A 12,071-nucleotide genomic window follows, 5' to 3' on the forward strand; every position below is an offset into this window, starting at 1 on the left:
AGACGGCAAGAGGAAAAATGGGTTATGAGAATCTTAACCAAATTAGTGAATTGATTACTTGATGGGATTAAATGAGTAGTAACTAAGGGTTGGTAGGGTATGGCTGGAGGAGGTGGGTCCCTGGGGGTGTGCCTTTGTATCTGGTAAGTGCAGTTCCTCTCTCTGGTTTCTGATCATCATGTGAGCTGCTTCTCTCCATAATTTGGACCATGATGTTCTCCCTCACCTTGAGCTCTGAGGAATGAAACAGGCTGTCTATGGACTGAAACCTCTAGAACTGTGAGTCCCCAAATACACTTTTATTCCTCTAAAATTTTTCTGGTCTTTGATCTTTTGGTCACAGCAATAAAAAAGGTGACTAAAACATTTATTGAATAAACAAATGAGAGAATGAATGAATGAAATTAAAAAGTGCCCTAGTAGGGACTGTGGCTGTGGCTCAGTGGTAGCACACTTGCCTGGCATATGTGAGGCACTGGGTTCGATTCTCAGCTCCACATATAAATAAATAAATAAAATAAAGGTCTATCAACAACTAAAATATATATATATATAAAAAAAATTTTTAAGTGCCCTAGTATGTAAACAATAAGCTTTAAACAAACTAGATTTTTTGCAAACCTTGAGATGGTTGTTTTCAAAATAAAGATATATTCTCTATCTGGTAAATTTCTTTTCATTTTTCATAACCCAAGTCATACCTCAAATCCTCCATGTCATCCATCCATTCATAATGATAATATTACCATTTGAACTTGTGTACTCTCTCTACTTTGTTTCATTATATATATGAGGAAACTGGGTCTCAGAGAGGTTAAGCTCATATTACAAAGGCGCAGTAGAAAAACATACAAGTAATTATAAGACAATGTGGCCTGGCACAGTGGTGCATGCCTGTAATCCCAGTGGCTTGGGAGGCTGAGGCAGGAGGATAGTGAGTACAAAGCCAGTCTCAACAAAAGCTAGGCACTAAGCAACTCAGTAAGACCCTATATCTAAATAAATTCAAAATAGGACTGGAGATGTGGCTCATTGATTGGGCACCTCTGAGTTCAATCCCTAGTACCCCCTCCCCCCAATAAAAAGACAATGTGACATATTAAGTAGGAAAATTTATGGGCTGTCCTAAGAATAATAAGGATAAAGTACCCAACTCTACATACCATTTGAGAGGATAGAGTGTGATCAGAAAGGATTCACAGAAAAAAGTGACTTCTATTGAACTCTGATGAAGAACAAAACTTAGGTGAAACAGTCAAGAAAACAGCATGTAAAAAGTTCAGCAGCATGACATTAGAAAGAACAATTCCATTGTGGTGATGTCATCTAACACCTTCTAACTCTTCCCATCACTCTGTGAATACTTTTATCACAAGCACTTGATGTGCCATATTGTGACTGTGAGTGCAGGAATCTGTTTCCATTACTAGGTAATATTCTCTTCATTTATGTAAGAATTTTTGTGCCTGATGCTGAATTTACATTCCCCAACTTCTGGCTGGTTAGGCAGCTACCAAGACTGCTGGCTGGCAGGGTACACTGAGACACCAATTCTGGGTTAGCCCTTTTCAGGGCACCTCCCTGTAATTAGACATGTCTCAGAAAAAGCCACAGAGTGCTGGGATAGGAAGGAAGAAGTTATCATACATGCAGTAGACTGAGGCAAGTTCTGAGCCCTTAGACTAAGCATAGTTAGGTATCAGGTCCTGGAGGAGAACTCCATCTGTAATAGTCCACTCATTAATCTAGACCTTTCTATAGATGGAGAAATAACAAGATACGATTAAGAATATCTGAATTGGAAGATGCTAGGAAGATAAAATATGCTTATTCTATGAAAATCAGAGAATCCAAAATGCCCTGGTTGACTAATTAAAGTATCTTTCTATTTTCTAATTCTTTTCCTTTCTAACTGCAAGGTGACTGCTGGCAAGAGCTGCCCTCCACCGCCAGCTTCTGCACAAAGTCAAGAAATCAACATTATAATCATGCATTGTTTCCATAGCAAGCACTCCCACAGCTCCAAGCAAAACAGCACTTTCTAGATCCTGCCAGAGTGTATGTGGCAAAGAAAGATTAATTAGCCGCTCACTAATTGACAGTATTTCCCACTACATCTGCTTGTGCCTGATGTGAGTTTAAATGTCTTCATTTAAATACTTAAAGCTGATTGAACATTTATAAAATTTAATGTCCCTTTCCAAACACCAGAGACACCTGGCATCTAGGTTCCCTCTCTTTAGACAATAGAGATGTTGGTGTGGGGTTACAGGTTGGGGACAGAGTTGGAGTCCAGTGAAGTAGGGGATATAAGATACAGCTCTAAGGCTGGGGCTGTAGTTCAGTGGTAGAGAGCTCACCTAGCATATGTGAGGCCCTGGGTTCAATCCTCAGCACCACATAAACATAATAAAATTATTGTGTCCATCTACAACTAAAAATTATTTTAAAAAACACATAGCTCTAGTTCTTCAATAACCTGCCACGTGGCTGGCCAACCATATTACCTCTTTGGAATTCTCTTCTTGCTCAGGTGTTAGATGAAACCACTGGTTTCCTGATTGTTTTTCTCAAAATTCTAGAGATTTCAGATCTCTAAGGAATCTCTCATCCTTACACCAGTGCTATTCTATAGAACAATGTTTTGTTTGGTTTTTTTCCCAAACAGAACTTTCTTCCTGCAATTATAGAGATATACCACAATCATGCAGTCCAATTTGTGGTTAATGAGTACTTGAAATGTGGCTAGTGTGACTGAGAAATGGAATTTGAAATATTATTTAATTTTAATTAATATAAATTTAAATGGCCCCATATGGTATGTGGCATATTGGACAAAGCAGCTCTGGAGGGTCTGATTTGGGGTCTAAGTGGAGAGGGTCCAGAATGTCTCCACTTTTGTTTCAATCAGAATACATCTGGTTTTCCCTATTCTCAGTAATGTGCTTCCATGATAGTTCACCCTGAACAAGGGTTCCATAGCTAAGTACATTTAGAAACCAATCAATTAAATAATCTCCAAGGCTCTTAAACTCTGAAAGACATTAATCCTGCAATCCTAACTTTACTTTTTGTGCAGATGGAACCAAATACATTCACCTGAGTGTGGAGAAAAAAAGAAGTCAGCCTGACTTATTGTCACAATCCATTTTTCCTAACATGGGGTGAGGAGATGCTAATGTTGCTGATATGTTCTCAATTAAAGAATCCTGGCCTTTTAACAGGGAAAATGTCTTTCTTTATGCTTGTAGCTACTCTCCCCAATTTGTTCCCAGGAACTGCTCATGACCTCTGGGGCTTTGACTGTCCTGCATACTCAGAATATGGAGAGAAAAGGGACCAGAAGGGACTGAATGAAGTAAATTTTCTCAGTCTATTAAGTCTCTATTCCTGCACAGCTGAGAAAAAGTTTAGGATTTCTCAGGCAAATATGCTCAGAGTTCTTTCAGAGTTACCCTAGGACTCCTGGAGGCTCCAAGGCCAGTGCCTCTGTCAATGCAGCTTATGGTGACTATTGCTGGGGGTTGGGACAGGACTGGTGATGGAGTGTGTGTGCATCTGCTGCTGAGGGATGGTGGTCAAAGCAGAGTCATACATAGTTAGGTTTTAAGAGGGGATTATGTCAAGGTGTGATCCTTGAGATATGAGCCCAAGCAGGTTGTCAACCAAGAGATATGACTCTTCCTTGTGGAAGAACAGGGAATATAGTTTAGAGTATTTCATATCCCAGAATCACCTACAAAGTATACGAGCCACCTAATGCAAGGCTTGTCTCATAGAAAGGGCTAATATCTATATCTGTGACTCTTGGAGAGAACGGAAGGAAGATTACACAGTTCCTGGAGCAGTCATCCAGGTAAGGGGTTGGAGGAAAAGAACATTAAACTCCCTCCATGAAGTGAAGGCTCACACAGTCCTTCCATTATGCTTCCCCAGACTCCCTCCTAAGCTTTCCCCCAGTCAAAGGTAAGTAACTACCAGTAACCATCCAGAAAGCTTCTTAAGAGGAAAAGGCTGTGATTTTCCATCTTTTCCAACCACACTAAAATAAGCAGTAGGACTGTCTTAAGTCAATATTTTAACCAAAGAATACAAGTGTGGGAACCATCTCACTCTATATATTTTCTCAACCCTTCCTTCCCACTTAGAGCCTAAATTTTTGGCAGGAGTTTTGTCTTTCATCGTGAGTTTAGGTTAGTATTTCATAAAAATACATAGTGTGGCATTTTGAGGAGGACCAGCCACACAAAAGTGTCATTTGCTGTTAGCTTTTCTTGGTTGTCTTTTGTTGCAGATCTACATGTTAACTCACTTCCACAAAGAAAACTAATTAAGGAAATACTCATCTAAAGACATTAAATTACAACCATGCATACTTCCTTTTCTCCTGTACTCTAGTTTCCTTCATCCAAGATAGCCATCTATATCCCTGTTACACACACAGCAAATGGTCACTCTTATCTCCTTCATTCCACCAACATGAATATTCTTCACAACCATTAAACAGAAAAATTAAGTATGAGAACTGGCAGTTACTCTGTTATTTGGTTTGCAAGAGCATCACAATCTGCTAACTTGCTCTCTACTTTTTCATCCAACCATCAGGTTCATAGGGCTGTAGTGAATTTCTTTAGGATTTTCCTTCAGAAAAAGAAGTTGGTAAGACACCAAGAACTACCCCTTCAGAGATGACTACTTAGTAGTACTCCCCTGAGAGTAGCTGTCTTCAGCTGAGACTTCCCCCTGGCCCTGGTAGCACTTTGGTCAAGTTGCTGATATGCTACCTGTTCCAGATACATCTCCATTGAACTTGGATCCCTAGTGTAACCATAACATCTCTTCATTCAGGTAACCAGTTGCTTCCAGAAAACTGTAGCACCTGCAGTGATGTTATTTTAAAGGAAACCCTCAAGTGGAAGCAGAATCAATAATGAAGCTACTCTTGCTCATTTCCCCTTCATCTTGTGCCTTGCTCACCATTCTACGTGAATGCCTAGCACAGGCTCAGATCCATGGTGAATAAATCAATGCTCTAAGTCGGCCACAGTTGGAAAGTTAGACAACATTTTCAAATTAAGAGTTTTTATGCCTTATTTGTAGGTTTTTGGCTGGGTTATATTCAAGTTATTAAGAATTTCTTTTTAAAGTGGCTTACGAAGTATGATAAAATATATATACTTTGTCTCTGATGCTCCACCTTTGCACTCAACAGCTTCATGCTTATTCCTGCAGGGCTGGACATTTCTGTAAGGATGGGGCTGGAAAGGTCTATGCACAGTGAGAACTCATGTGGTTGCTTATACTCAGTCACTGTGCTGGCTGCTTTGGATACTGCTTCTGTCAGCAGCTCAGTATGAGGAGCTTGGTTTCTGATGGCAGTCAGCAAGGTTAAGCTGTCAATCTCCCTCAGTTAATAGCTATACTCCTTGGTAGAAGCTGGGCTTCTACGTGTCCATCTCAGCTCTGAAATCCTGAATGCTAAAGCAAGGGTAATATTCTGTCTTATTTCTGAGTTCACTATTCCTAAAAGATGTAGGACAATTGTCCAGTCTACCAAGAAAAGATTGTAGATTGATTACAAGTCAAAATCTCTGCCAGAGCTTTCAAACACCTTGTGGTAATAATTACATGTCAAGTCTGGGGTTACCCTCTAAAGACTTTTCTTTTGTAGTGTGAATATCTCTTTATTATGGGTTGTAGTCCATAAATTCATCATGTGGAGCTGGGTCACAACTAAGTAAAAGCAATTTAGAACTAAAGGGTCCACATGGCTCATTACCTTTCCCTGTGCCACAGACCTCTGCTTTAATAAATCTAACTCATGGGGTAGACATTATTTCTGAGAAAAGATGGTGACCCCGTTGGACTGGCAGCACCTCTTTATGTCCCTTACTCACTGGAGCACTCTTACTTTCTACCAACTATACAAATAAACTCCTCAGAATCATTTCCTATGATTGATTGAAATGATAAAACTGAAAGCTATTGAGATTTTAAAATAAAATGAGAAACCTCAGGTTAGGAAAAAAAAATAGAAAACTTCTTTTTTTCTCCATTCCATAAAATTACTTATATCCTCACAGGACTCAACAGAGGATTTTGCTTGATACCTGCCTGCAGTCACATGAAATTCATTTTCCCAGTTGTTCTCAAGGAAGTGATTAATGATGAGCCAGAAAGTCACCACTCAGGAAGTCTGTTCTTGATGACTGTGGCCTACTTTTCTGAAAATGGACTCAGAGGAGTCTCATTCAAAATGCCTGCAAGTGAAAGTAATTTCCCTGATTATTGGAACCCTGAGGACTTGGGAGAGGGAGACGTCATGAGCAGAAGCTAAAAAAGAAGTTTGGTATGAATACGAAGAAAAAGTACTTTGGCAGGGGAACATGCAATTAAAAGCACAAAATCCAACAAGTAAGGAGAAGCGGTTCGGAAGACAATGTGAAGGTGTATGGATAATGTAAATACAGGCTAAATAACCTCCTCACTTTGACTCTGTGGACACAATTAAACTGGGAGGCTCACCATTAAGTAAAAAAAATGAGTTGGAGCCCCTTGTAATGAAGAAAACAAGCCAAGTGCCCGGGGAGTCTCGCGAGAGCACAGCCTGGCCTGCCCAGCATGCCCTGCGGTTTGAGGCCCGGAGGTTGGGGGAGCGTAGCGAGCTACCGCCGCCATGTTGGATCTAAGGCAGCCGCTGTAGCCAGGGGGCGTGCCGAGCGGTGTCTGCCTCTGCTGGGAGGGACAGGGGCGTCATGAGCTGGGGCACCCCTTACCTCGGCAGCAACATTAGCCTCATCTCTAAAGCGGAGATCCGCTATGAGGGCATCCTCTACACCATCGACACCGAGAACTCCACTATAGCCCTCGCCAAAGTTCGATCCTTTGGTACAGAAGACAGACCAACAGATCGGCCCGTACCACCTCGAGATGAAGTCTTTGAATATATTATCTTCCGTGGGAATGATATTAAAGATCTGACCGTTTGCGAGCCTCCCAAACCACAATGTTCTTTGCCTCAGGACTCAGCTATCATTCAGTCTTCGCTAGGTTCGTCTCCGTTCCAGTCAGTGGGTTCCTACGGACCTTTTGGCAGCATGCCCATGTACAGTCAGTTCAGTCTAAGTTCATTGGTCGGGCAGCAGTTTGGTGCTCTTGGTGTTGCTGGAAGCTCCTTGCCATCCTTTGGAATGGAGACATCAAACAGTGATACCTTATCCCAAAGTAGTGCAATTGGTTCTGCCTTTATACAGGATACAAGAACTATAAAAACACAGTCATTTCAAGGTCGTTCAAGCCCTCAGTTAGACCCTTTGAGAGAAAGTCCAACCATGGAACAAGCAGTACAGACTGCCCCGGCCCACTTACCTGCTCCAGCACCTGTTGGGAGAAGGAGCCCTGTATCAACCCCGCCTTTGCCATCTACCGGCCAAAAAACAATAGAGAATCAAGAGCACAAGCAAGCTGAAGTACCCAACGTTTCAAGGTCAGAAAATGAGCAACTCAGAAATCATAGTAAGAGACAAGTAGTTCCAGGTGCTTCGTCAGCTCCAAGAAAAGGGCGTGGGGGTCATCGATGTGGCAGGAGATTTGGTATTCAGCGATATGGTCCAATGAAATTTGAGAATGACTTTGACTTTGAACGTGCAAATGCACAATTTAACAAGGAGGAGATTGACAGAGAGTTTCATAATAAACTGAAATTAAAAGAAGATAAACTTCAGAAAAAAGAGAAGCCAGTAAATGGTGAAGGTAAAGGAGTTGATACCCAAAACAGTGAAGAAGACACTGATGAAGAAGATCCACTTGGACCTAATTGCTATTATGACAAAAGTAAATCCTTCTTTGACAATATTTCTTATAATATTAATAGGGAACAGAGGCCAACCTGGGCTGAAGAAAGAAGATTAAATGCTGAAACATTTGGAATTCCACTTCATCCAAACCATGGTGGTGGGAGGTACAGAAGCAGAAGAGGTCTGAGTTTCCGTGGCAACAGAAGGCCTAGTGGTGGCAGAGGTGGCACATTTACTACCCCTCGAGGATTTCACTGGGGTTTTCACCGCGGATTCCGAAGAGGGCACTGGGGCAGGGAGTTTGCAGATTTTGAATACAGGAAAAACAACAAAGTTGCTGCATAGTCTACAACAAGTCTTTGAAAATAGGTGAATTTCTATCCCTTCATGGTTCTGAAAATTGGTGTCAGTACTTATGAAGAATGAAAAAGTGAATTTTCTGTATATTTGTCACTTGCACTGTTTTTTTTTTCATTTTTTAATTTTTCTGTGTAATTTCAAAGATACAGTGCAGTTAGTTTTGTGGGGAGGAAAATTCATTTTAAAAAAGGAATAGTAAATGTATTTAGAGTACTAGAAGTCTATATATAAGAAGATTCTTATGAAGGTTCTTATATATAGTTAAACTAAAGCAGTACTTTGATTTAACTTATAAGTATTTTTCATCATTGAAAGGATTTTTCTTATCACTAAATTGTATTTGGCAATTTCTGCAAGTTATCTACAGATAAGGCAGTGATACTGTGTTTTCAGCCATAGAAGGTTTTATATGTGTGTACATGTCTGTGTGGGTGTGTTTATCTTTCTTTTCAGAAATCCTGTAATATGAGGTAGATTATTTTGTCAATTAGGGTGCTGGATGGTAGAAAATTTGTCAACTGTATATACACAGTAAATACTATTCCTTAGGCCAATGTTAACTTTTTAGATAGTTGTAAAATTCCATTATATTCCACTGTGAAAGAAACTTTATGAACTTTGTATAGCTGTATAACAAAACAACTAACTTTTAATTTAAAGAATAAATATTTAAAGTCAGCAAATGTGTGTCTTGGGAGAAGTTGATGTGCTCAGGAGTAGAGTTAACAAATGGGTCTTTTTTCTTCTTACTTTTCCAAGCTAAAGATTTTTTAATTTCTTATTTAATTTTGGAACATAAATGAAGATTTGATACATATTTTCATTATCTAAAAAGAACAAACTATTTATGCTCAGTGTAAGAATTCATTTTTTAGCCAATGGCATATCACAGGATTTCTCCAGATAATAGGTATTTTCAATATACGAATGCAAGCATTCATAGGTAAGAATGTGCTTAGCTGTACTTTCAAAGAAATAATCCTTCACCCTGGGTGCTAACCATTTTTTTCCTAATATGCCTAGAATTTTGTTTGTTATAACATTGACTCATTCTATTATATTTTGGGAGGATTGAAAGTGTTCAAGATTATTTAGATGATCTGCAACACATCATGAACACTGGTCCTTAGGCCTGTTACCTACAAATGACATTTTAGAGTTCATCCCCAATTATAAATTACTAATAAATCTTTTTGATATTTTGAACTATATAGAAAAACAATCTGGCCATTTAGGGGTTATTATGAAGCCAGAGAATAAAGAGTTTCAAAGATTTAAACATTTTTATGTTTTTATTTTTGCTAACTTCTTCCTTAAAATATTCAGTAGTGTACATATGTTGAAAATTGTACTATAGGAGGATTGGAAAATTTAAATATGGTTGATATATTTAATTTTATATATTTTGTATAGCTCTAAAAGAAATGCTTTGTAATTTGGTTTCATTATTAAGATCCAGTACTTGGCAGTCATAATTTAGATAATGTTTAATACTATTTGCTTGTATGTTAACAACAAAACCTTTTAGAAAATGCACAAATCATGATGGTGAATGTATTTCTGAGGCATTCAAGCATCAAAGCGAGTATTGCATAAAAACCCGTGTAGACTGAGATATCCCAGGCCAATTTGAAGAAGAAAAACTGTAAATGGCATTTCTATGTGTTCTGTAAGTATGAGTTCATGTATTTTCCCAGCTCTCTGGGTCACTGACTAGGGTATTTGTTGTCCCAATAGTAACTGGCAGCATGGCATACCTGCAGTATACCTTATAATATTAAAGCAAGGGTTTTATTCTAAGACAGAATGAAACTGTTCATTTAAAAATGCTTGGGAGGTGGCACTGGGCTGTGGTTTGTTATTTTAACACTCAGAACCATAACAGCATATGCTTTTCTCTTTTGCAAAATGTCATCCCATTGATAGATGTGTATAATTTGTTTTCAAAGGGGTCTGTGATGCTTTTCTGAGGAAGCAATATCTCCATTTATTATTACTTAGTTGCTTGGAACATGCATGACCTAAACAAGAGCACCAAAAACACTTCCAAGTCTGGGTTGACTCACTCTTCCCCTGTAGATTGTAGGAAGCTCCTTTGATGAATTCCTCATTCTTTTTTCCCACTAGTCCATGCAATGAGAGTATAAACAACTACAAAATACATTCTGCTATCCAATTCAGGCCCCATGTAGGAGGGGCAGAAATGGCAGCCATTACTGTCCTGCTACATAATGACAATTGGGAAAATCAGGGGAATCCATATAGATCCCCAACAAATAAGCACAGAACACAATAAAATCTAGAGTAGGGTATTACAACTAGAAGAAACTAAGGCAATTCAGAGGAGGAGAGGGTCAGTAAGAAAGGCAATGACTGGAAAATGTATCCTGCAGTAAATGGAGATAGTAGAGCACAGTATGACTTTCAGAGTCAGGCAGATCTATGTTTGAACCTAGCTGTGATAAATGAGTAATTCAATATTTCTAAACTTTAGTGCTCTTGCTTACTTTTTTTAAAAATGGGGGGTATTGTATTTGCCCTACCCTGTCCTAAGGGTGAAATGAAAAAACATACACAATGTGCTATGTTTGGCACATAATAGTTATTCAATTCATGGGACAATTATTCCTCTGGGACTTTGGCCAGAAGTTTAAGTAAAATTTAGATAGATGGTAAAAAAGGATTCTCTTCCAAGCAGAGGGAATAGAAGTAAAGCCCATAGTTCTTGCACTACATATGTAAATTTTCAAGAAGCACCTTTTTAATGACCAAATGTTTAGATGCAGCAGAAAGATCATGCTCCTGTAATGCTGAAGGATTCTCTGGATTAACTTGCAGCAAAGACTAATGAGTAAGGTCAAAAGTAGGAAGTGTTGGGGTCAGGTAAGTTAATTAGACATTCACTACATTATTTCACTACTAGCCTGCCATCAATCACCAAAATAACCTATGAAACTGGCATAAGAGGGTAAAACCTCTGATGTTGTTCTCCCTATTTGTGGAATTCCAAAGATAAATGGCTTCCTCGATCCTTTTATCTAAGGTAGAAACAGGCAAAACCAGGAAGAAGTATTTAATGATGGGTATGTTTTATTTCTGAGGAAAAAGTTTTGAGAAAGCTAATTGGTCTTGTTAAATCATTTCTTTATTCATTATTTTAATAAGTAATTTACTGTTTATCTATTATCTACCAAAGGTGTGCCATAAATAGTAAGAAAACCCTGGTCTCTTCCCCTATGCATTTTAGAATCTATTTGGCTATAGATACATGATTGCACAGATATGGATTTATGAATTGTGAAAACCATCAAGAAGGAAAAATTATGTGGAGAACTAAGAATGTATGTGGAATATGATCTAGTTGGGGCAGTGAGCATGCACATCTGTGAGAAAGTGACTTTTGGGTGGAGAGTTGAAGGATTCAGAATGCAGTGGGGTGTGGGTCCACATGGAGGGAAACACATGTGCAGAGGCCTGAAGGCAGAATGAAACCTGGGTGGACCGAAAAATTAAAAAAATGTCTGTGGTCATGATGGAAGAGGCCCAGGGAGCCAGGGGATATGACAAAACTGAAAACATGCACAGGAACCTGGGCCATAAAGGCCATGTTAGAGTTTGGGACATTAATAAAAACAATGGGAAATTCTATGAAGATCTCCCAGGCTTGATGGGGAGAATGAATTGAAGAGGAACAAGAAAGGAAACATGGAGACTAAAAATTTTAAGAGTCCTGGGGAGCAATGATAGTAGCTAGAATGTGATTGTGCTGCAGATGATCAGAGGTGAGTAGACTTGAGATAGATTAGGAGGTAAAATCGAAAAATAAGGCTAAATTGCCTGTTGGAGGTGAGCAAGATGGTGTCAGGATAGAAATATGTGAAAAGCAAGGTCAATGACCCAAGAGGCTGTATGATC

The 12,071-nt window shown here is 39.1% G+C and overlaps 1 protein-coding gene across 1 annotated transcript; it reads left to right on the forward strand.

Moving 5' to 3' along the window:
- Window positions 1-6,589: 6,589 nt before the first annotated feature.
- LOC101964239 (protein LSM14 homolog A) lies at window positions 6,590-8,985 on the forward strand. The gene has a single exon (XM_040281476.2). It carries the CDS (start codon window positions 6,756-6,758, stop codon window positions 8,139-8,141), a length of 1,386 nt encoding a protein of 461 aa, XP_040137410.1. The 5' UTR covers window positions 6,590-6,755; the 3' UTR covers window positions 8,142-8,985.
- The last annotated feature ends 3,086 nt before the right edge of the window (window positions 8,986-12,071 follow it).

This window comes from Ictidomys tridecemlineatus, chromosome 6 (assembly GCF_052094955.1).
Source record: "Ictidomys tridecemlineatus isolate mIctTri1 chromosome 6, mIctTri1.hap1, whole genome shotgun sequence".
In the NCBI taxonomy this organism is placed as follows: Eukaryota; Metazoa; Chordata; class Mammalia; order Rodentia; family Sciuridae; genus Ictidomys; species Ictidomys tridecemlineatus.

Bases quoted from the DNA above. Each gene is read 5' to 3' on its own strand.
- LOC101964239 (XM_040281476.2), top strand. From the start codon at position 6,756: ATGAGCTGGGGCACCCCTTACCTCGGCAGCAACATTAGCCTCATCTCT.